The 22,094-nt window shown below is 41.6% G+C and overlaps 1 protein-coding gene across 1 annotated transcript in view; it reads right to left on the minus strand.

The window, feature by feature from the left end:
- The window catches only part of UTP4 (UTP4 small subunit processome component), a 27,534-nt gene continuing 5,440 nt past the window's right edge, over positions 1–22,094 (minus strand). The window contains exons 6-17 of the mRNA XM_045533390.1: positions 18,695–18,906; positions 14,473–14,644; positions 14,275–14,366; positions 12,188–12,284; positions 11,394–11,458; positions 10,166–10,288; positions 9,558–9,714; positions 7,310–7,416; positions 5,540–5,635; positions 2,890–3,075; positions 1,340–1,450; positions 1–200 (exon numbers count right to left, since the gene is read on the minus strand). Coding sequence (XP_045389346.1) covers positions 84–200; positions 1,340–1,450; positions 2,890–3,075; positions 5,540–5,635; positions 7,310–7,416; positions 9,558–9,714; positions 10,166–10,288; positions 11,394–11,458; positions 12,188–12,284; positions 14,275–14,366; positions 14,473–14,644; positions 18,695–18,906 — 1,535 coding nt within the window. The 3' untranslated portion in view covers positions 1–83. The remainder of the gene's footprint in view (positions 201–1,339; positions 1,451–2,889; positions 3,076–5,539; positions 5,636–7,309; positions 7,417–9,557; positions 9,715–10,165; positions 10,289–11,393; positions 11,459–12,187; positions 12,285–14,274; positions 14,367–14,472; positions 14,645–18,694; positions 18,907–22,094) is intronic.

Consider the following 22,094-nt stretch of genomic DNA (forward strand, 5'->3'; position numbering starts at 1 on the left):
TCAAGAATAACTGTTTTATTATCATGATTTGTGAAAAGTAACAAGGTAGACAGTTCAAGGAAGGACACAGACAGTGCCCTGTTTTAGGTTCCAAATTTCTTCTTTTTGATGGGTGGTGGGAGCTGAGCGATGATGTCATCCAGGGGTCGTTCTACTGCTACCAGTGTTCTTTCATCCAAAAGATCCAAGAAAAGCAGAGGCTGCAGAGAGATGATAATGATTACACCAGGAGTTAGGCTCCAGGGCTAGTCTGAAATAGAATAACTAGAGCTAAAAGTTTAGCCTAGTTCATCAGAAGCTGAACTACTCACCAAAAAAGAAAAAAAAAAAAAATTTAGCCTAGTTCAAGGCTGAAGTAGTGATCTAAATATCTGACAATCTTTCCTGCCCTAGAACTCAAAATAGCCAGAAAGGTTGGAGGATGCACAGATGCATTCATTCATTCATTTATTTAGAGATCGGGTCTTGGTATACCGCCCAGGGTGGAGTACAGTGGCCATTCACAGGCCTTAGGGTCGATCAGTGCATACTACAGCCTCAAACTTCTGGGCTCTAGTGATCATCTTGCCCCAGCCTCCTGAGTAGCTGGGACTACAAGTGCACCTGGCTCAAGGTTGGGAGCTTTTAACTGAGTTCATTCATAAAAGTGTTCAAGAAGATTTTTCATATGTTTCTTTGGACAGAAAATCTATCATTATCATTCTCTTATTGTCTAAGGAACTGATGTTAATCGAGGACTTTAAGACCTAAATTCTTGACAACTGTCAGGTTACAAACACATTAAGAAGCTAATCATACTTGAATAATTTACAGATTCTTCTTAAAAAAATTCCTGTAGACCCCTGAGAAAATGTTCCAGGACCCAAAAGGAACTTCAATGTGAGAAGCATGACTATGGAGGCATCTCTGAGTTGGCCCAAACAGTAAAATATCATAAGCTCAATGGATATTTGTTTTATATACAATGAAAAGCCTAGCCCAGAAAGAAGAAAGTCATAATAAATTCAATAACTTCTGTTTGCTGGAAATTTATCCTATGGAATATTCTCCAACTGGAAGTCAAATTTAATGGCCAGTTTTCACACTAACACAGGCCCCACTTGAACTTCATCATTTCTCATTTAGCTAAGTATAATGCACCTGCCTCTAACCTAGTGAGGCCTGAACAATGAAATACACACAAGGGACAGATAGCCTCAGAAAGGTCACTTGTCTCCCCCAAACCAGGTTCTCCGTATGTAAAATCAAGGCGCTCTTGTATTCCTATTATGGAGCTCATTACATTTTCATAATATCACAAAGGAACCAACTGTCCAGAATACAACACAACATGTTTTACCTTATATATCTTAGAAATTTTAAACGCATGGGCCGTGCGCCTCCGGACGACATCTGATTCATTCATGGGAGGAAGTGGATTGTAGAGTAAGGTTTTGTCACTTGGAAGGGGCTAAAAAGACAAAGATATGCTGTTGAAATCGTAACATTTATTGGCCTTATATAGACCAAAGGGCTGTGGTGGTTTTTCAGGCCAACACCATCTTCCAACCATCATAGAGTACATATTCACTACCTTCCTGACTTTCCTTACTTCGGGAAGAGAGCTACTGCAGAGGCCAGGAGTACAAGGCAGGAAGAGAGCTCGGTGCTCCAGGCTGGCAAGATCAAAGGGCCCGGCGGGGGCTTCTGGACAGTCTCATCAGTCACACTTTGTTGGAAAGGAAAAAACGGCATGTGCAGGAGCTCAGCCCATGCAGGCTCTGTGCTTTCTAGACTCTCCCCCAAGCAGCTCGCAGGCTGGCTATGTGACTGAAGTTCTCCCCAGGCGAAACCTCAACACAAACCACCCCCGCTGATGTCACTGACACCTTGAGAAGATGGCCTCTAGCTAAACAAATGATACTTTATCTCTGACTTCCTTGGGAAATAGCTCTGCCCAGTATAAAGAAGTGATGGACTTAAAACCAATGCTTGGGAAAACGATCTGGGCTGAGTTACAAAGAGGCAAGCGAGTGGGAGGGGCCCTTCCTGCATCGCTCGTCACGCAGAAGGCACTTGTCAGCCAGCTCTGCTTCCCACACCCAGGGGACGTAGGGCCCATGAGATGATTCCAATGACACATCCCCATGCACACCTCTTTGGAGCCATCTGCCGCTCTCCCCGTGTTCCTTCCACCCCCACCTTCACAGATACACAGTACGGTGTGCTGGTTGTAATCTAGGCCCAAAGTGCACTCCAGGCATGGCCACAATGCTTTTAGGAAAGAAACTGCCTGCCCAGAAAAGACATAAATTCTCGGTGAATCAAAACAGCGGCTAGCAAAGAGGCTGGGATCTAAAACTGAAGAAAACGCTCACATCCCATCTAAATACCAGCCATGAAGAATGGAATTTTCCTAGCTGCACTTCTGTCAAGACATTAAGACCAACTCCTCAAGCCCACAAACAGTGTTTCAGTACCTTCAGCCAAGAAGCATGGCGGTCAAAACATCAGCCTGTACCTCCTTTAATGAAGCCATGTTATTGAGACATTCCAGAGTTCCAAGATGAAAGTGAGTCAGCCAAATCAATGGTGTTCCCTGACAAGGGTCACCTTCTACATACTGAACGAATCCCTTTCCTACTTAAGCTTATGTACTCATTGGCAAAGTAGAGAAACAGTCAAATCAACAAAAAAACAGTACACAAAGGCCAGCCCCTTCCCCAAGATCCTCTTGAGCTTGGGAACACAAATGAGGAAATCTGTAAAACAAAAGCTCCTCTACTCCAAAGAGTACACTAGGAACCTTTACTCTGATTCTCCTTCCTCAATCTCCTTGTACTTGTTGCTTTTAGAACTTAAAGATTCCAAAGTAGAAAAGATTCAGTGAGGTAGCAGGGAAGAACTCACCAAGGACTTGTCAATGATGCAGAACATGTAGGCGTCGTGGAGGAGGATGTGCATTGGTCTCTTGGGATGAAAACTGATGTGTGTGATGGGCGTGTCCCTTTGGAGCCAAAGGTGGTGGAACCCCTGTTTCTGGACAGTCCGGCTCCACTCTGTATACTGCTTGTCCGGGATGCTATACTCAAATACCTGCGAAGGGATATGATGCAGTAAAAGTGCAGGCTGGTACCCAGAAAGAGGAGTAGTCCTCAACAAACCCTGACTGTATCTTATTCACACTTATGCTTTCCCATTATTTTCTTAAAAAATAAAAAAGTTTTAAATGGAAATTACAGAGCAAGAGAAGAGTCACCCTGCAATCCTGACATCCCTCTTCCCTAAGTTTTTTTCTGTTGTTTTTTTTAGAGACACGGTCTCATTATGTCACCCAGGCTAGAGTGCAGTGGCACAGAGTTCACTTTAGCCTCGAACTCCTGGGCTCAGGCAATCCTCTTGTTTCAGCCTCCCGGGTAAGGGGGACTACAGGTACACGCCACCACACTTGGCAGATTTTTCTTATTTTTGTAGAGACAGGGTCTTGCTATGTTGCTCAGGCTGGTCTCAAACTCCTGGGCTCAAGTGATCTTCCCACCTCTGCCTCCCAAAGTGCTGGGATTAGAGGTGTGAATCACCATGCCTGGCCTGCTCATATCTTTTCAGAAATATTTTATACACACAATACATACTATTCTGTATCTTGCATCTTTTCATTTTGTTATATCACAGAGACTGACCCTTATCAGTAAATATAAATAGCTCAATCACACACCTTTTCAAGAACACATAATAATCCATTCCTTTTATGGATGTATCATACTGCTTAATGCGCATTACACTGTTTCCAATCTTTGGCTACTACAAACAAGGCTGCAATGAATCATCTCTGTATAAATGTCTTTCTGTACAACTGAAAGCATACATGGAGGTGAACTCTTAGAATTGAAACTTCTAAATCAAAGACTATGTGGTTTTAAATTTTTAAATGTATCGTGAAAAAGTCCTCCAAAAGGCTTATACCAATTTACACAATGTGTGGGAGTGCTGCTTCCTTACACCCCCACAACACTGTGTATTATCAACTCTCTCATTTTTGCTAGTGAGGTACAAAAATTTCCCACCAGTTTTAATGACAGAAGCACTTGAGGGACCACCTGACAGCAAAAGATGTCAGGTGCACATTATCATTGTGTGTGATGAGGGCAAGGGGATGGCTTCACTAATCTTTCAGTCTTTGGTGAAGGACTTAAATCTATAAAACCGAAATGAGAGATTTCCTTTTTTGTTTTTTTTTTTTTGAGACAGAGTCTCACTTTGTTGCCCGGGCTAGAGTGAGTGCCGTGGCGTCAGCCTAGCTCACAGCAACCTCAGACTCCTGGGCTTAAGCGATCCTACTGCCTCAGCCTCCCGAGTAGCTGGGACTACAGGCATGAGCCACCATGCCCGGCTAATTTTTTTGTATATATATTTTTAGTTGGCCAGATAATTTCTTTCTATTTTTAGTAGAGACGGGGTCTCACTCTTGCTCAGGCTGGTCTCGAACTCCTGACCTCGAGCGATCCACCCGCCTCGGCCTCCCAGAGCTAGGATTACAGGCGTGAGCCACCGCGCCCGGCCAGAGATTTCCTTTTTTGGATAGAGTGTGTATATGTGTGCACGTCAGTGTAAAAACTGCTCATAAAAGTATCTAGCAGTATCTAGCATTTATCTAGCAGTCAACTTAGAAGTGCTTCCTAGATCACTTAATCTTTTCAGTGGCTCAGTGAGGTAGCTGTTATCATCCTCACTTTACAGATGAAGATATATCACTATTGATAACTTCATAATGTGTCCTGATGCCCAGGTATTTTAAAGATCTTCTTCTTACAACCTGGTGTGGAAAAAAGCTGACGAGGCTCTAATTTTGGCTGAGATTAGGTACCTGCTTTCACTAGGGCCTGATTTCCTCATCTGCAAAAGTGAAAGTGAATTATTTGACCTTTTAGTCACTTTCAACTCTCAAAATCTTATTCCACCCCACATCCAGGCTTAACACCTACACCTGAGCCCAGGTCATCTCTCATCTAAAGCACTCAGTAAAAGGAGTATTTCTCTTCTTTTGTTGTTGTTGTATCCTTTCCTGGCCTTGGTATCAGGCTGATACTGGCTTTGTTGTAGAATGAGTTAGGGAGGATGTTATGGAACAGTTTCAGTAGGAGAGGTACCAGTTCTTCTTGGTAGGTCTGGTAGAATTTGTCTGTGAATTGGTCTGGTACTGGATTTTTTTTGTTGTTGGGAGGTTTTTTTTTTTACAGAATCAATCTTGCTACTTGATATTGGTCTGTTCAGGATTTCTATTTCTTCCTGTTTTAAGCTTGGGAGGTCAAAATTTCTCTACCCTCTTGTGCTTCCTTACTCTAGAACTTCAGTGCTTCCCCCTTCAAACTGTGCCCCATCAAACCAATGGATATTGCTGGCCTACAATGAGCCCACGCTATGTATAAAGCTTTGCTTTACACAGGAGAAAACTATCTTTATATCCTCCAACACCTTCAAAGAAAAGTTCCTCCAAAGTTGTTTGTTATCTCAGGTTACAATCTGGCAGCAAGAAATTAGAAAACACCAGAACCTCTCTTACCTGCTGGTCTGAATGAGCGATGACAAGGTTGTTGGTATCAGGGGCAATGGCCAGAGCAGTCACTGGGAAGTTGTAAGCAGGCACTGTGCAGTGAAGCTGGGAACAAATAACACACACAAGAGGCAACTCTATATGATACCTTTCTTGAAAGACTGAATGGTCTAGGTCAGTTGCTTGCAAATAGCATTTCATGGCCGGGCGTGGTGGCTCACGCCTGTAATACTAGCACTCTGGGAGGCCGAGGTGGGAGGATCCCTTGAGCTCAGGAGCTGGAGAGCAGCCTGAGCAGGAGTGAGACCCCGTCTCTACTAAAAATAGAAAAAAATTTAGCCAGGTGTGGTGATATATGGCTGTAGTCCCATGTATTCGCAAGGCTGAGGCAGGAGGACCGGTTGAGCCCAGGAGTTTGAGGTTGCTGTGAGCTAGGCTGACACCACGGCACTGTAGCCCAGGGAACAGAACGAGACTATATCTCAAAAAAAAAAAAAAAAGAAAAGAAAAAACAGTTCTTGGAACTCAAGAGTGGTATGGACATTATCATAAACTTCAAGCCTTTCTTCAAACAATAAACTTTAATTTCATTTTTAAAAAAATGCATATTTGTTTACAATACTGAAAGCATTTGCAGAAAACTCAGAGTAAAGCCTTTTCCTCAGAACAAATCCATCTCTATGAATTGCTCATAAATATGTCATTGAACAGGGAACCTACAGCTCTACACTGGGTTTAAAAGAAATTAAGGCCTAGGCATGGATATTTATGTACAATTGCAAGGCTTATGCACATTACACACAAATACTCTGTATTTTTTCATCTTATTTTTTGAGACACTCTCACCCTGTCGCCCCAGGTAGAGTGCAGTGGTGTCATTGTAGCTCACTGCAACCTCAAACTCCTGGGCTCAAGTGATCCTCTTGGCTCAGCCTCCTGAGTAGCTGGGACTGCAGGCTGCTGATACGATGCCTGGCTAATTTTTCTATTTTTAGTAGAGATGGGGTCTCACTCTTGCGCAGGCTGGTCTAGAACTCCAAGCTAAAGCCATCCTCCCACCACCTCAAGCCTCCCAGAGTGCTAGGATTACAGGCGTGAGCCACTGTGCCCAGCTACAAACTCTTCAAATGCTAGGCAAGGCTCAAAGACAAGAGCTCAGCACATGCTCCTGCCACAGTGTAATAAAGATTAAGTTAAACAGTAACAGGCAAACCCATTAAGTGTTGTGGTTCGGGATTGTTATGTAAAATGTTAACGCTTACTAAAAGTTTTGGGTAGTTCACATCTTATTTTTATGACGAAGACGAGGAGTTGTAAAAGATCATTAGTGACTCAATGTACGAATGACAGTATCATTACTGATTAGTATAAAGTTCTCCCAGTAGTCCTTTTTCAAATGTCTAGTTCTGTTTAATTTAAAAACACCTTAACTTTAGAAGGCGAGCCATGAAAGAAACACTTATTATCTACAACTATTTATCTGTGTATTTTCCTGCCCAAAATATAAAAATAATCTAGATGAGGATTCATCATCCACAAATCCTTAATTTCAAATTTATAGGCACAATGGTTTCACTGTTTTCACAGACTGATTTTAATGTTACAGACTGTATACCTTTTGGGTTACAAAAATGTAAAACAGGATTCTAAAACTGGAAAAATTCTTGGTCTAAAAAGAAAAAAGTCCATGAAATTTCCAGGTCATGCCAATCTGCCCTGAATCGTGTAACTGCAGGGCAACTGCCTCCTGTACAAACTTCTGTGAAAGCTGAAGCTCACCTTTAGCTGTTTGACATTGTAGACACGGACTCCAGCACTGGTACCTGATGCAGCCAGCCAGTTCCCATCCGGACTCACTGCCAAGAGACACATGGCCTCCACTGTCCCTGTGAGGACAGAACAACAGTCAGGTCTCTCAATTCATTCAGTGTCCATAGCCACCCCTGCCCCGCAGATGATGGCGAAAGCCAGTGAGACTCTCAGAGTTTTAAATCACTGACAGGATAATCTGCTGATACTTTTGCAAGTTAGTTTGAGATGGTCACCTGTCTACCTTTTTCACTTAGTTAGCCACCCCTCATGTAAACAGAATCCAGAGATAAAAGTGAAGGTGTCACTTGCTCAGGCCGGAATAAGATGATGCCTACTATGGTAACAGAGAATCAGAGCAGCAGCCACCACTAAAATCTATACTTTTAATTGTTTCAAACTCCTTTCCTACCAATTTTTTTAAAAATTTTATTTTTATAAATTGACTCATCATAATTGTACATATTCATGGGGTACACAGAGATGCTTGAATACATATAATGTATAGTGATTAGATCAGGGTAATTATTAATAGCGCGGCCATCCCTAAATGGTTTTTAATCAAAGCTATGGACAGACAGTAAGTTCAACAGACTTGAAACGTATCTTTGATTTACTAGGTGCCTGTTGTATACTTAGCACTAAGGGAAGATGGGCACATATGAACCATCTTTGTCATCTAGGGACTTTAAATCAGTCTGGCAACATGAAGACTAGCGTGGGATAAAACTTGGACACTGATGCTATGTGCCAAAATACACACTGCATATAACGCCCCCAAACACCAAAAAGGCTGCTAAAGGCTGGGCGGGGATGGGTAGAAAAAGATGGAAAACAGTGTGAGCTAAGTAAAAAGGACTGGAATATACACGTTTAGAGGCTGTGAAGAAACCACCTTGACTTCAAGGGCAAATAAGATGAGAAAGGAGGAAGAAATAAAGTCAAATCCATAATGCAGAGCCGAATTTTAACAAGTACTAACTGCAAGATAAGCAGTCTTAAATAAAAACATTTACAGGTACTCATTAAATATTGTCAGTTTAATTTATCTGACCCCTAACTTGTGGGTTTCTTCTTTATGCTTTTGGAGCAGCTTATGAACAGTGAGAGTTGAAGTTAAAGAGTTGACTTTCCAGGCTGGGCGTGGTGGCTCACGCCTGTCATCCTAGCACTCTGAGAGGCCAAGGCGGGAGGGTCACTTGAGTTCAGGAGTTCGAGACCAGCCTGAGAGAGAGTGAGACCTGGTCTCTACTAAAACCAGAAAAATTAGCCGGGCATGGTGGTGCATGCCTGTAGTCCCAGCTACTCGGGAGGGTGAGGCAGGAGGATCACTTGAGCCCAGGAGTTTGAGGTTGCTGTGAGCTAGGCTGATGCCACAGCACTCTAGCTCTAGCCCAGACAACAGGGTGAGACTTTGTCTCAAAAACAAAACAAAACAAACAAAAAAAAGCATCGACTTTCCAGGCTGACAGAGTCTAAACGACAGGGAAGCAGATAAAATCCAAGATGAGAAAGAAGGCAAGGGCCATGGGAAGTATCCAAAGAACTACCGGCTTAAGCTGGATACTAAGTCTACGTCCTCATCAATAAGCAAGTCAGCCACACACAGTCACATTCGTTCATGTGCACTCATGTTCTCAAAGAACACTGAGAAAGCATCATGAATACTAAATGAACACAGACAACGAAATTAAATGAACACAGGTGATGAAACTGAACATATGTTACAGAACAGGTAGGCCTATGAAAAAAAAATTTTCTAAATGTAAATGAGAAATTGTTATATGTATAAAGATACTTTCACCTTTATATAAACAAACAACCAAGAAAGTAACAAGCCCACAAAATACCTACAAACACATATTGGAAAATATCAAAATATTAATAGCAGCTATTTCTGGGTGGCAGGATTACAGATCATTTTAACTTTCTTCTTGTTCTGCTAACAAAACTCTAAGAAGGATGATGAAACTTCTCTGGTCCCAAATAAGGAATCAAAAACCCAGTGAGAAAAGAGTAGGTGTGAGGAACATTTCAGATCTCATCTAGTGCCTTCATCTGCCAGATATGTCCTCCTACTTCAAATTGCAAACGTGTGAGTGAATGTATTTGCAGAGTGGGAAGAACATGAGGGAACCCCCGACAGTGAGGTTTAAAGGGGAAAAGTCACATCTTAGATACAGACAACTCTCCCTGGAGCCAGTTACCAAATTCCCACCTGACAGAGGCTGGAAAGCATGCAGGTGCTTGAAGCTTCCTTCCAACAGCTGCATGATATGTAGAGACCCTTGATTTGATGCCACAAACAGCTTTGTTGAATCTTCAGAAAACAAGATCTGAAGGGCAGAGCGAAGGAATGCTGGCATTTTGGAAACCTTTGGGTGCAACAACGGTAGAAGCTAGTGAGGATGAGTCCAAAATAATCCCAACCAGGTTCAAACTACATTAATGCTTCCTGTCCCTAAGCAAGCCAAATGCCCCAGGGCACGGAACACTGGCATGCCCACAGTAACCGATATACCCTCTTTTCATCTCTTCAGTGAATACTAAATTCCCTATCATGGAAATGACTAAGATGCATATGAAACCACTGAGCAGAAAAACCTAAACTTTACTGCCTCTAGGGCATCCCCTGCCCACCCCCCCAAATTGATTATGTTAATCAATTCAAAATAGAAATATAAGATTGTTTTGTAACAACTGTCTCTAAATAGCTTTCCACTGAGTAAGGATTCACATCCAGTCATTTCCACTTTACATACACACACAAAATCACACATGTAGGAAGTTTCTTCTGATGTGACCAGACAATGGGCTATCACTCACCCTTTTGAGGCTTATGTTGTCATGTTCATAATTCAACCGACAGAGAAAAAACCGAGAAGCTGTAGAATAGGCTATCCAACTTCCACATGGGGAGATAGAGCTGCAAATAATGTTCTCAGGACCCTGGCAAGATTAGGAATCACGATGAGTGTTCAAGTAAAACTTCACAGGACGAGGCTCACTGTGACACGACTCCTCAAGCTCTTACCACTCTGGACCTATCCACAAACACCTACACATAACCCCCACTCTCATACGCTGTGTTGCTACGATTATTTCAGAGGCAGAGCACCTAAATGGTGTGGGGCTTTGGAAATCCAAGAACGAAGGTCTACTTTATCTTGGCCCTTTTGGTACTTCATAGATAGCCTCATACCAAACTCCAACTTTAGAAACCTGAGCAGGGAGGCACTTAATGCAGGAAAGCTTGGGAGGCTAGGTGATTTGGAGTGCAGTTTTGCTTATGACAACCTTCTTTAAAGAAATAGCAAGTGACAAACATTTGGAGAATATAAAGGAGGAGAAAAGTTCAATGTAACATTTATGTAATTTAAAAAACTCACAAAATGATGATTTCCCAATATATGTATATATATAACTCTCTCTCTCACAGAGGAAGCTATACAGCTAATTAATTACCATTAGGTAATTTCAGGAGAGGAGACTAGAATTAAAGAGGTGGTCAAGTACATAAACTATGAATATTGTTTAAATTCTTTACAGCAAAGACTGTATTCACAAATATTTGTGTAATTAAAATAAATTTTTTAAAGGAAGATAACTGTAAATAATAAATTGTATAGTATTAATGCAAAAAAGTATATACACATACACACATGGTTGGAAATTTTTTCCTGGAAGTTTCCATACAAGAAACTGCTGGCAGCAATTACATCTGGAGAGAACAGAGGAGGGGGTAAAGGGTGTGGAGGAGACTAATTTTTCATTTATACTCTTTTGTACCATTTGAGTTCTAAAAAATATGCATGTTATCTTCATAATAATATCAAAAGAAGAAAAACCAATTTCCTGTATGCATTCATAACAAATCCTAATAAGCTCTGAATGCCCAATTTATAATCACAGGAAACCCAGTTCTGGTGACACAGCCCTTCATTCAAATAGTTTTAGAATTTATACAGTTTATGATGTGAAGTAACCCTGAAAATTCAGAATGGGAAAAATGTTCTGGATTTCAGAGTCTGAACACACAGTTAAACGTCCTTACCTTTGTCTTGAGGTGCAGTAAATGATCTGCATTTTTAGACAGTGGAAGGGTATCCCCGTTCTTGCCTAAAATAAGAAACTTCCCTTAGTTTTTTCTTATCAAAGAAAGATTATTTGCACATTTTTTTCTTCTAAAAAGTCACTTCTTGGTAGAATGGACATCTACCAATGGGAAATCAGAAAAATGGCTTTACTTAGAAAGCTCACAATTTTTGAGGGGGTATATGAAGAGGAAAGCATTGAGTACTTTCTTTGCTTCTGTCCCACGATACATCATGAATTCTCTGAAGCTTTACCCCACAGCCAGGCATGCAAGTGGGTGGAAATAGAGTTTGTAAGGCCTCAGTTTTATTCCACTACAAACAAGAGGATACAAACATTTCCTTAACAGGTCACATAAAATGCCACTAGGCTGTCATTCAGTAAGATCCATGTGACCACCTTTCTCATGTAGGATCATCACTCCCCATCATTAAATCTTATCACTTTTCAACAGCCTGTCTGCATCTCAGCCAAGCTAGGGCAAACTAGGATTCTTCAACCCTCACCTCAACTACGTCCTGCAGGATACCACATAGAATCTTAAACTTTTACAAGATGATCCAGCATCCTGCTAAAGATTCTAACACTCTAAATAACGTGTTTGTTTTATCTAGTGGGTGGGAAAACCATAAGTTACAATGGACACAGAAAAATCTACTTCAGTTTTTCTGTAAGCAGAACTTTAACTGCAATTCTGATTTTGGGCTTCTCTCTCCAGTCTTCTGATTGGGAAAAAACTTTCTCCCACATTACCTGTTGCAACTGTGGATCCCAATCGCCAAAGTTCCAAGTGATGAGTGAACTGGAAGAGGAGAAGCTGCCTTTTCTTGGAACAGGAAATGAGACGTCGCTGTATCCAAGAATGAAAAGTTGAAAATAAGCCAGTGTCACCTATTGCCTCAGTACTAGGTACGCCAGCAACATCTTAGTACATTTTTTCCTGTTGAAATCTATTTCCTTGATAAATATCTCCTAAGTACTACTATATGCCAGGCACAGCGCTAGGATCTAAGAACACAATGGTAAAGAAAAACATAGCCACTGCTCTCAAGAAGCATCTAGTCTAAAGGTTGACACGGAATCAAACATCAATTACACTTCACTATGCCAAGAATTTTAACATGGCAAAACATTATATGTAATGAAAAAAAGCAGAAAAGACATCTAGCTTTGTGGGGGTCAAGACAGAAGCTCAGATGAGGTTCACTAGTAAAGACTAATCAGGCAAAGAAGGCAGAGCAGGATGTTCCAAGGAGAGAAATGGCATGTGAAATAGCTCAAAGGTCAAAGAGCATTTGAGGTAATAAACAAAGTTTTTCAGAATGGCTAGCCTGGGTGGGGTGCTGCAAGTGTGTGAAAGGAAAGAGGAGAGAAGCAGCTGAAAGACCAGGGACAGAGCGAGACAGGTTCTACAAGCCACATGAAGGAACCAGCGTACGCTGCAGTCAACAGGGATCACCAGAGGCTTTGAAGCACGGAGTGATGAAGAAAGCTGCTTTTTTTGTTTGTTCGTTTGTTTGAGACAGGGTCTTGCTCTGTCTCTGTTGCCCTGGGTAGAATGCAGTGGCATCATCATCAAAGTTCACTGCAACCTCAAACTCCTGTAATCCTCCTGGCTCAGCCTCGTGAGTAGCTGGGACTACAGGCATGCACCACCATGCCCAGCCCCAAAGTTGCTTTTTAAACAGATCAATAGAGAATAGGCTACAATGACACAAACGGAAATAAAAGAAGATCATTAAGAAGCTACTGTAAAGCAATTCAGACGAGAAAAGACACTGATCCAACTGGGACAACAAAGCCAGGCACAATGGTGCACACCTGTAGTCCCAGCTACTTGAGAGGTGAGGTGGAGGATGCCTTGAGCCCAGGAGTTGGAGACCAGATTGGGCAATACAGTGAGATCCCATCCCAAAAAGCAACAACAGCCAGGCATGGTGGCTCATGCCTGTAATCCTAGCACTTTGGGAGGCTGAGGTGGGAGAATTGCTTGAGGCCGGAAGTTCAAGACCAGCCTGAGCAACGTAGCACCTCATCTCTACAAATAAAAATAAATAAAAATTTTAAAAAATTAGCTGGGCATGGTGGCATGCACCTGTAATGCCAGCTACTCAGGAGGCTGAGGCAAGAGGATTGCCTGAGTCCAGCAGTCTGTGGGTGCAGTGAGCTATGATGATGCCACTGCACTCTAGCCTGGGCAACAGGGTGAGACCCTGTCTTGGGAGCAAACGAAACAGAAACAACAAAACAAAATAAAGACAATGGCAGTAGAGATAGAAAAATCACCCAATTCCAGAGATAATGAGGGCTATGTCCAACATTATCAAAGCATAGACATTAAATATATACAGTTTTTATATATCAAATATAACTCAATAAAGCTGTTGAAATATATGTATGTGTATAAATATATATGAGATAATGAGGAGGCAGGCTCAGTAAGGTTTATTGGTTGAATGGAATGTGAAGCAGGTGTAGGGGACAAGGTTTGCTAGCTTAGTAAGATGGTACCACTTACTTAGAATGGAACACTGGAACCCTGGATTTTTCTGCTCCCACCCAGAATAACAGAATTCACCCTTAAAAACAAACAAACTTCCCATAAACCACAACTATGTGGAAAAGGGAATGATTTCCCCAGAGAATGAACTTAGGATGCTGCTGCAGATCTCATGCCCCCAGAAATGTCTCTGCAAGAGGCTTGCCTTGGAAACAGAAGGAAGAAGGTGGCTACGGAAAGTCTCACAAATTTTCCCAGGAAGTGTGAGCTGTGTTCAGTCTCGTGGGACAGAGGGATGCGGAATGGGAGATGAGGGGTTGGCAGGGGGGGCGATACTTACATGGGGAAAGGTGATTTTCCGGAGAGCAGCATCATAATTCTTTACTTCTACCTTCTCCATGAGAGGACGAATGACTAGATGGGTATCGGTGCCTAGGGCGTGGGGAAGGGGAGAAGGCACGCAGAATTACAAGTCCTGCGTGAAAATAACCAGGGACGGGCAGAGCAAAGGGGCAGCCTCGCCGGAAGTGGAACCCACCTCCAGATATCAGAGCTGTCGGGCTGTGGGCCACAGTGCGCACGTCGTGAGTGTGATGCTGGAATGGTTTTGTCCGCACCCACTGCTTCTCGTTGCTGTTAGAAGTCACAGGGAGCAGCTGAAAATGGAATATTGTCCCCTCGGCTGTGCCTACCACGAAACTGTCTTCTTGCTGAGGAAATACATCATAAGGGAGGTACATGTGATCAAAACAGGGTCCAGCTGGAAAAATATTCCCTGAGCTTTTCTGTCTGGGCATCTTAGGGGAAAACCTATGCCCAGGATTAGAAAAGAGGTGACAGGGGTCTTTTCCCTCCACAAGCTAACAATTCCATCAGCCGAGCAAGTTCAGATATAGATGACAAGGCGCCCTCTACTGACAAAATTATTAACAATACATAACTCCCACCGTTAAACTTCATATATACAAACTAGACCTCATTAGAATAGCAACCAAAGAAATAAAATACTAGGAATAAACTTAACAAGAAATGTACTAGACCCAACTGAGAAAAAATTTACATCCTCCTAAAGAATAAAAGAAATGACATAACCAAAGGAATCCACACCACGTTCTTTAACAGGAATATTTAACATGATAAAGATGCAAAAGATTCTTTTCCACAGAAATCCACAGAATTTTGCCTGGTAGAAAGCAAATGACTATTGCCCTATGGACACAGAGTTTTGCAACAATTTGTAAACTCATTTCGGCATTCCTGATGGCCTTACATAAGCATGTTCTTTGAATTCTCTTTTGAACTGCCTGAAACATCTTACTGGTTCCCTCATTAATGAATTATAGAAGATCTCTGAGACATTTTCATTTTATGTTTGTATGAGTCAGCTTTTTAACTTTCTTTCCCCTAATCATCATTTAATAGCTCTTTTCACAGATAAGGAAACTGGAATTACATAGATTTAGAAACATGACAAAGACATAAAGCCATCTGCTTCCAAAGCCTGTGCTCTGGGCACACTACAGTGCCCCAACCTTGTGCCAGCTCTCTTGAGGTCACTTGCAGGTACATGATGATGGAGAATAAAGGTAACCATATCTGAAGGACAGCACATAAGGCGGCCCTGACCAGCCTGTCCCTCAACTAAAGATTCTATTTGAAAACCATTAGCCCAAGATGAAAGTTGGAGATACAAAGAAGCTTAGAAACTCACTCTCCCCCACCTCCAACTGTTAGGTTCATTCAATTTACAAAAAATAATAATAATAAAAAAAAACACGGCAGTTTGTTTAAAGTCCCACCCACAGAGAGGGATTTGGAAGACCTCTATAGGTGCGATCATAAAAGAATTGAAAAGAAAACAAAAGGGCTGTCTTAGGACATAGCAGGAAGGAAACAAAGGAAACATCAAACCTGGAAATGGGGTGGGGAGTTTCCCAAATTAACCAAAGAGTAACCATTTCACACAAAGAAAAAAAGTTATCTCAGGACCGACCTCTAAATGAAAGCAAGTATTTCCTACAACTCCCTGCAGGAGTCTGTACTCACCTCCTAGATGAAGGTGAAAGACATCTAAGAAGATCAAAGGACTGGGTATTTGCCACAATTCACTCTCTAGCCCATGAAAATCCATTAAAAATAAATCTAAAAAATAATCAGCTGTTCTGGCAAGAGAGTATAATGGAGAAAAGCCTTGAAATTAGAATCAGTTTCAAAAAAGATGTGAAAATGATCATGACAATAGCACACTCGCTCTGTGCCAGACACACTTAACACTTGACATGCACTATCCATTTAATCCTGCCCCAAACTCTACAAGGTCTGTATTTTTTTTTTTTTTAAAGAAGAGGAAACTGAGGCTTAGAAATAAGTAACTTAAGCAAGCAAGACATGCAGCTAAGTGGTACCACTAGGACTGGAGCCCAAGCCTGCTTAATTCCAGAATCTGTGATAAGCACTTCTGACGGCTGGTATTTGTACAATTGTATTTTTCAATTAAAAAAAAAATAAGTTCCATAATTCATTGATTCTGAGGCAAACATTTTCCCACGTTTTAACATCTCTGAAATCAGGATATCTTACAATGTCTGTCAGTCTGTGCGTGTGTGACAGCTGCAGATAAACAGCCAACATCAACACTTGCAGAATGGTTGTCAAAAGCCTAAAGAGAATGTGGGTAGGAGAGTACAGCAGAGCTTCACACTACCGATGGCATAGAGGCAATGCGTGGGACAACAAGGACCTTGAGGACTGAGTTGAAAAGTGACTCAGAGAGTCCAATTCTGAACGTAACGAAGTTTTAGGAATATCTTCATCAGTGTATTTTGCTTATATTTTCCTTTTTGTATACGCACAAGAGTGGCATGACAAAATTTCAGTCTCAAAGTACTCTTTCAATAAGTAGAATACAAATTCTATGTTTAAAAAAAACATTGTCAGGCTGGGTGCGGTGGCTCACATCTGTAATCCTAGCACTCTGGGAGGCTGAGGTGGGAGAGGACTGCTTGAGGCCAAGAGTTCAAGATGAGCCTGAGCAAGAGCAAGATCCTGTCTCCACAAAAAAAAACAAAAAACAAAAGAAAAGAAAAATTAGCTGGGCATGGTGGTGGGCACCTGTAGTCCCAGCTGCTTGGGAGGCTGAGGCAGAAGACACACTCGAGCCCAGGAGTTTGAGGCTGCAGACAGCTATGATCACACCACTGCATTCTAGCCTGGGGGACAGAGCAAGACTCTGTCGCAAAACCAAACCAAACCAAACCTGTCTGTCAGTTCATATGTTTACAAAATATAAATTTTATATTTAAAAAAGCACAGTGTCATAGTTTAACTGGCAGTGTTTTTTCTTTCCCATGATGACAAAATAATGTCACTTCTTACAATTATTTGTTTCTAAGATTCAATGCAATACAGTAATGTAGGGACATTGTAGGAAAAAAATCAAACAGCATAAAATGGTACATAGTACAAATTAAGCCTGAACTCCCAAATTCCTTCTCTGGAAATTATCATCATTAGCAATTCTATCTTTTCAAAGATATTCTATAAAAAGAAATTATCTGGCCAACTAAAAATATATATAGAAAAAATTAGCTGGGCATGGTGGCACATGCCTGTAGTCCCAGCTACTCGGGAGGCTGAGGCAGTAGGATCACTTGAGCCCAGGAGTTTGAGGGTTGCTGTGAGCTAGGCTGATGCCACGGCACTTACCCTAGCCCGGGCAACAGAGCGAGACTCTGTCTCAAAAAAAAAAAAAAAAAAAGATATTCTATGTATATACCAGCAAAACTGTTTGTATGAATCTGCCCATCCTTTTCTTATACACTATCATGTGCTGTATTAATACACTATAATACTCTTTTACTTTTTCCCCTTAACAATATATCCCAGAAATTGTTCCATAGCAGTAAACATACATCTTCCATGTTCTCTGAAGCAGCTGCATACATAATATTTCAGTAGGTACACTTTATTAACTAATTAACTAAGTCTTATGTATAATTACACCTGCTCTGGATTAAAACTCTTTTAAAGAGGAATTTCTCCCACTCAGTTCAACTTAGATCACTACATGTGACATCTAAATATTTTTACAGGGCTTTAACATACATCAAATTGTTCTCACAGAAAACCTGTGAAATGGGATAGAAATACTTACAGGCAAGAAAAGCAGGCATGAATGAACTCTGCACTAGAAAATTAATGTCCACACTTAGGATGGCACATAATTCTCAAACTATGTAGGTAAAGAATAAAGGATCTAGTTAACAAATCTCAACGTCACTTTCCATGGCTTATGGCTAAAATACCCAAAGGTTTCTGAATTAGAATTCATGCGACCAAAAGGGAAAAGGCATACTTGTTCAACACAAAGCTACCTGAGCCTTTTTCAAATAAGAGAGCGGGAACATTTTCAAAATCACTATACAGTTATCCTCTAATCTCCCAAGATAGATAGGAAGCAGAAGATTCTTCTAGGCTACTTGTGCCTTATTGACAATCAGACTGGATGAACTCTGGGTGAGAAGCATCTGAAGAAAATCCCTCTGCTAACTAGTCTTTTAGAGAATCCTGTATTCTCTAACCAGTTGGTAGATACCATAGAAATGACATGGGTTTCAGATGCATTTTCCTAAACTCATCTTCCTCCAGTATAACGTAACGACGTGACATCTAAATATTTTTACAGGGCATGTCACTAACCCTGCTTTCTCTACTCACCACCCAGCTGTACACTGACCACTGAAAACAGAGACTGTACTCACATCGGCTACAGCAATGGACTGCACATCAGCATTTGCGATGAGGTGGCTCTTCACAAGCGTCCCTGTGGCTGAGTCCCAGAACTGCACTTTCCCAGCAGAGTCCACACTTATGACGGTGCCATCGGACAAGAAGGCAACACCCCACACGATACACTTCCGCTTAGACACACCCATATACTGCCTATCCACAATCATCTTATGAATAGTGCTCCCTGGAAAATAAGAAAAACACACATTTGGATGGTACCCATTTCTCCTTTAGTCTTTTAAACACTGCCTGTGGTGTGCATGATATGGTAAGTTAGCTGACTGAACACAGCCAGCCAGTAAAAAGGTAGTTCTGGTGAACTCAGATCTCCAAAATGGTTACCTGAATAAAAATGGAGGTAGCGCTGGGCACGCCTGTAATCCTAGCACTCTGGGAGGCTGAGGCAGGATTACTTGAGCCCAGGAGTTTGGGGTTCCAGTGAGCTATTATCACACCACTGCACTCTACCCAGGGCAAAAGAGTGAGACTCTGTCTCAAAAAAAAAAAAAAAAGTGGAGGTGGGGTGACAGCAAGAGGGGGAAGTGGGGAGGAGGGACAGAGAGGGAGGGAGGAAGGGAGAGAAGGAGAGAACGAGAATAGACACCCCTTTGGGGGAGGTGAAATGGAAAGAGACATTTGGGACATTCACTTAAAGTTGGCCAACCACACATACACACTACACTCTGCTCTTTCCCAAAACCCCACAGGAAAGGGAGAGAAGACAATAGTGACAAAATTTTGGGAATTGCAAAGCTGACATGAAGTGGTAACTGACTCAGCAGAGCCCTAAAAACTAAGTCCCAAGTCAGCAGTGAAGAAAGCCAAGAAGCCACCTGATTTATACTATGGAATCCTCAAATGACTCAGGAATTGGGGACGCCAGATACTCTAGCAACAAAGGGAAAAGTGGGGCTTCAAAGGAGGGATCAGTTGAAATAAGTTTAAGAAACCGTTAGAACCCTCAAAGGCCCACACCCTAAGAAACTGGGCAGCTCCCCAAAACCCGCCTCCACAGAAGGCTGGGACTTACTCTGAGTAGGGCGACTAGGCACAACTGAGGGTGGGAATGTGATACGAATAAGAGAATTAAGTGCAACTGTCTAACTGAATGCTGAGAACACCAGTTTTCTTTTCCTTAGAATGCTGGCAGCCAGGCTTATACTCACCAAGCAGGGAAATGAAAAAGCTTTTTGGGGGTATATAACTGGCAAAGAGAAAAGATCTAAATGCCCTGGCTTCAGAGGTTCCCCAGATACGCAGTCTAGCCAGATCACTCTTCAGCGACACCCAAGCTCAATAAGCTCCACTGAGGGAGTCGTCAGTGACCACCAGCCACGTGAGGAAAGCCTTTAACAGGCAAGGTGGAGGCCAAGCAGACGGACAGAAACAAATCAATGAGTAACAGGGAGGAAAGAGGCAGGGTGAGGAACGCTTGAAAAATATTAGTTGCCTCAGAAAGAGAAGAAGACTTTGTGTAAAATGAAACAAAAGATAATGCTATAAAAAAGAATATTCAGGAAACAACAACAAAAATAACCTCTGGAAATGTGAGAATGAAAAACTCAACAGAAGGAAAAACTGAAAGGTAAACATGCAAACTCTCCCAGAGGCATAGTAAAAAGCCAAAGAGACAAAATATGAGAGTGAAAAAAGGAAAGAAAATTAGCAGAGCCAACATCCAAGTAATAAAATTCCAGAAAGAGAAAATGGAGAGAAACTTATCTACAAAATAATTATAGGAACTTGCCTTAGAACTGAAGGATGTGAGTTTTAGATGAAAAGAATCTACCAAGTGTTCGGAACAATTGATCCACAAACCAAGAAACACAATGATTAAATTTCAGAACAGTAAGGATAAAGAGAACATCCCAAAAGCTCCCAGAAAAAACCAAAAACCCCAGGTCCTATACAAAGAATTGACTCTCAGAATGACATCGGACGTCCTAACAATACTAGAACCTACAAGACAGTGAAGGCAGAGCTTCAGAATTCTAAGGGAAATTAATTCCCAACCTAGAATTCTTTCTCATGCACTCTTTCTCAGAATTCACCAAAGGAATGAACTAATAAGGGGAATGACAGAAATGAGGGATCCAACAGAGAAGCAAAGGAGATCCCCAGAATGACTGAAAAATCAGAGTTTCAGATCTCACAGGGGTGCAGCAGGCCAGAGTGGCTAAGCTAGATGGGAACTGAACAGAAGGCTCTGGGAGAGACTTATTCAAGAAGATAAAAGTGGCAGAAAGAAAACCAGATGGATTTGAACCCTATTTATACAACCGGAAGAATCTGGGGACAAATCAGTGAGACAGAGAGAGACAGACATAGAGACAGTTTTAAACGGTAAGTCTAGGCCAGGGGGGCGGTGGCTCACACCTGTAATCCTAGCACTCTGGGAGGCCGAGGCAGGAGGATTGCTTGAGGTCAGGAGTTCGAAACCAGCCTGAGCAAGAGCAAGACCCTGTCTCTACTAAAAATAGAAAAATTAGCCAGGCGTCGTGGCGTGTGCCTGTGGTCCCAGTTACTCGGAAGGCTGAGGCAGGAGGATCGCTCGAGCCCAGGAGTTTAAGGTTGCTGTGAGCTAGGCTGACACCACGGCACTCTACTCAGGGCAACAGAGTGAGACTCTGTCTCAAAACAAACAAACAAACCAACAAAAAAACAAAAAACAGTAAGTCTACAGGAAAGAAAACGTAATTTACTATGTGAGTAGTATTTACACAATCTTAACAATAAAAACATTTACTACTAATCTGAACAGTTACAACATAACCATACTGCGAGAATCAGGAGAAAGTGTGAATAAGAAAGTTAAGTGACAGAAGTTAGTAAATAACGGTCTGAAGCTGAAAAATCAGAATGTACAATTATAACCATGCTAGGTACTATACAGGGTTAAATACCAAAAGAATCAGCTAAGACTCACAAAAGGCTGTCTTTGAGGAGTGGGGGAAGGGACAGAGGGACTCCTGCTTTTCTGTAATAAGGCTTAAGGAATTCTTTCTCTTTGATTATGTGCATATATAACAAATAAAATAAAAATGAAATTAAAAAAAGGAGAGACATGTTAGATTCCTCAAACTCCTTACCTTTGTATCTTAGATGGGAGTAAAGACATATCCACCTAACAAGTTGAGATGAACTTCACCAATGAAGGATTTTATTAGCCAATTTTCCAGGCCAAGAACAGAAAAAGTCATGGTTCTCTATTTTTCTGATCTCATATCTCACCAATTATGTTACCAAGATATTATGTTCCTCAGTGAAAGAAGCTCATTTTTATCAAGGACTAGGACATATAAATAGCTATTCTACTGATCATTCAAAGTAAACACAGAACTGGTCGAGCGCATATTTTATTGTGAATTCTTA

Source organism: Lemur catta, chromosome 20 (assembly GCF_020740605.2).
Source record: "Lemur catta isolate mLemCat1 chromosome 20, mLemCat1.pri, whole genome shotgun sequence".
Classification (NCBI taxonomy): Eukaryota; Metazoa; Chordata; class Mammalia; order Primates; family Lemuridae; genus Lemur; species Lemur catta.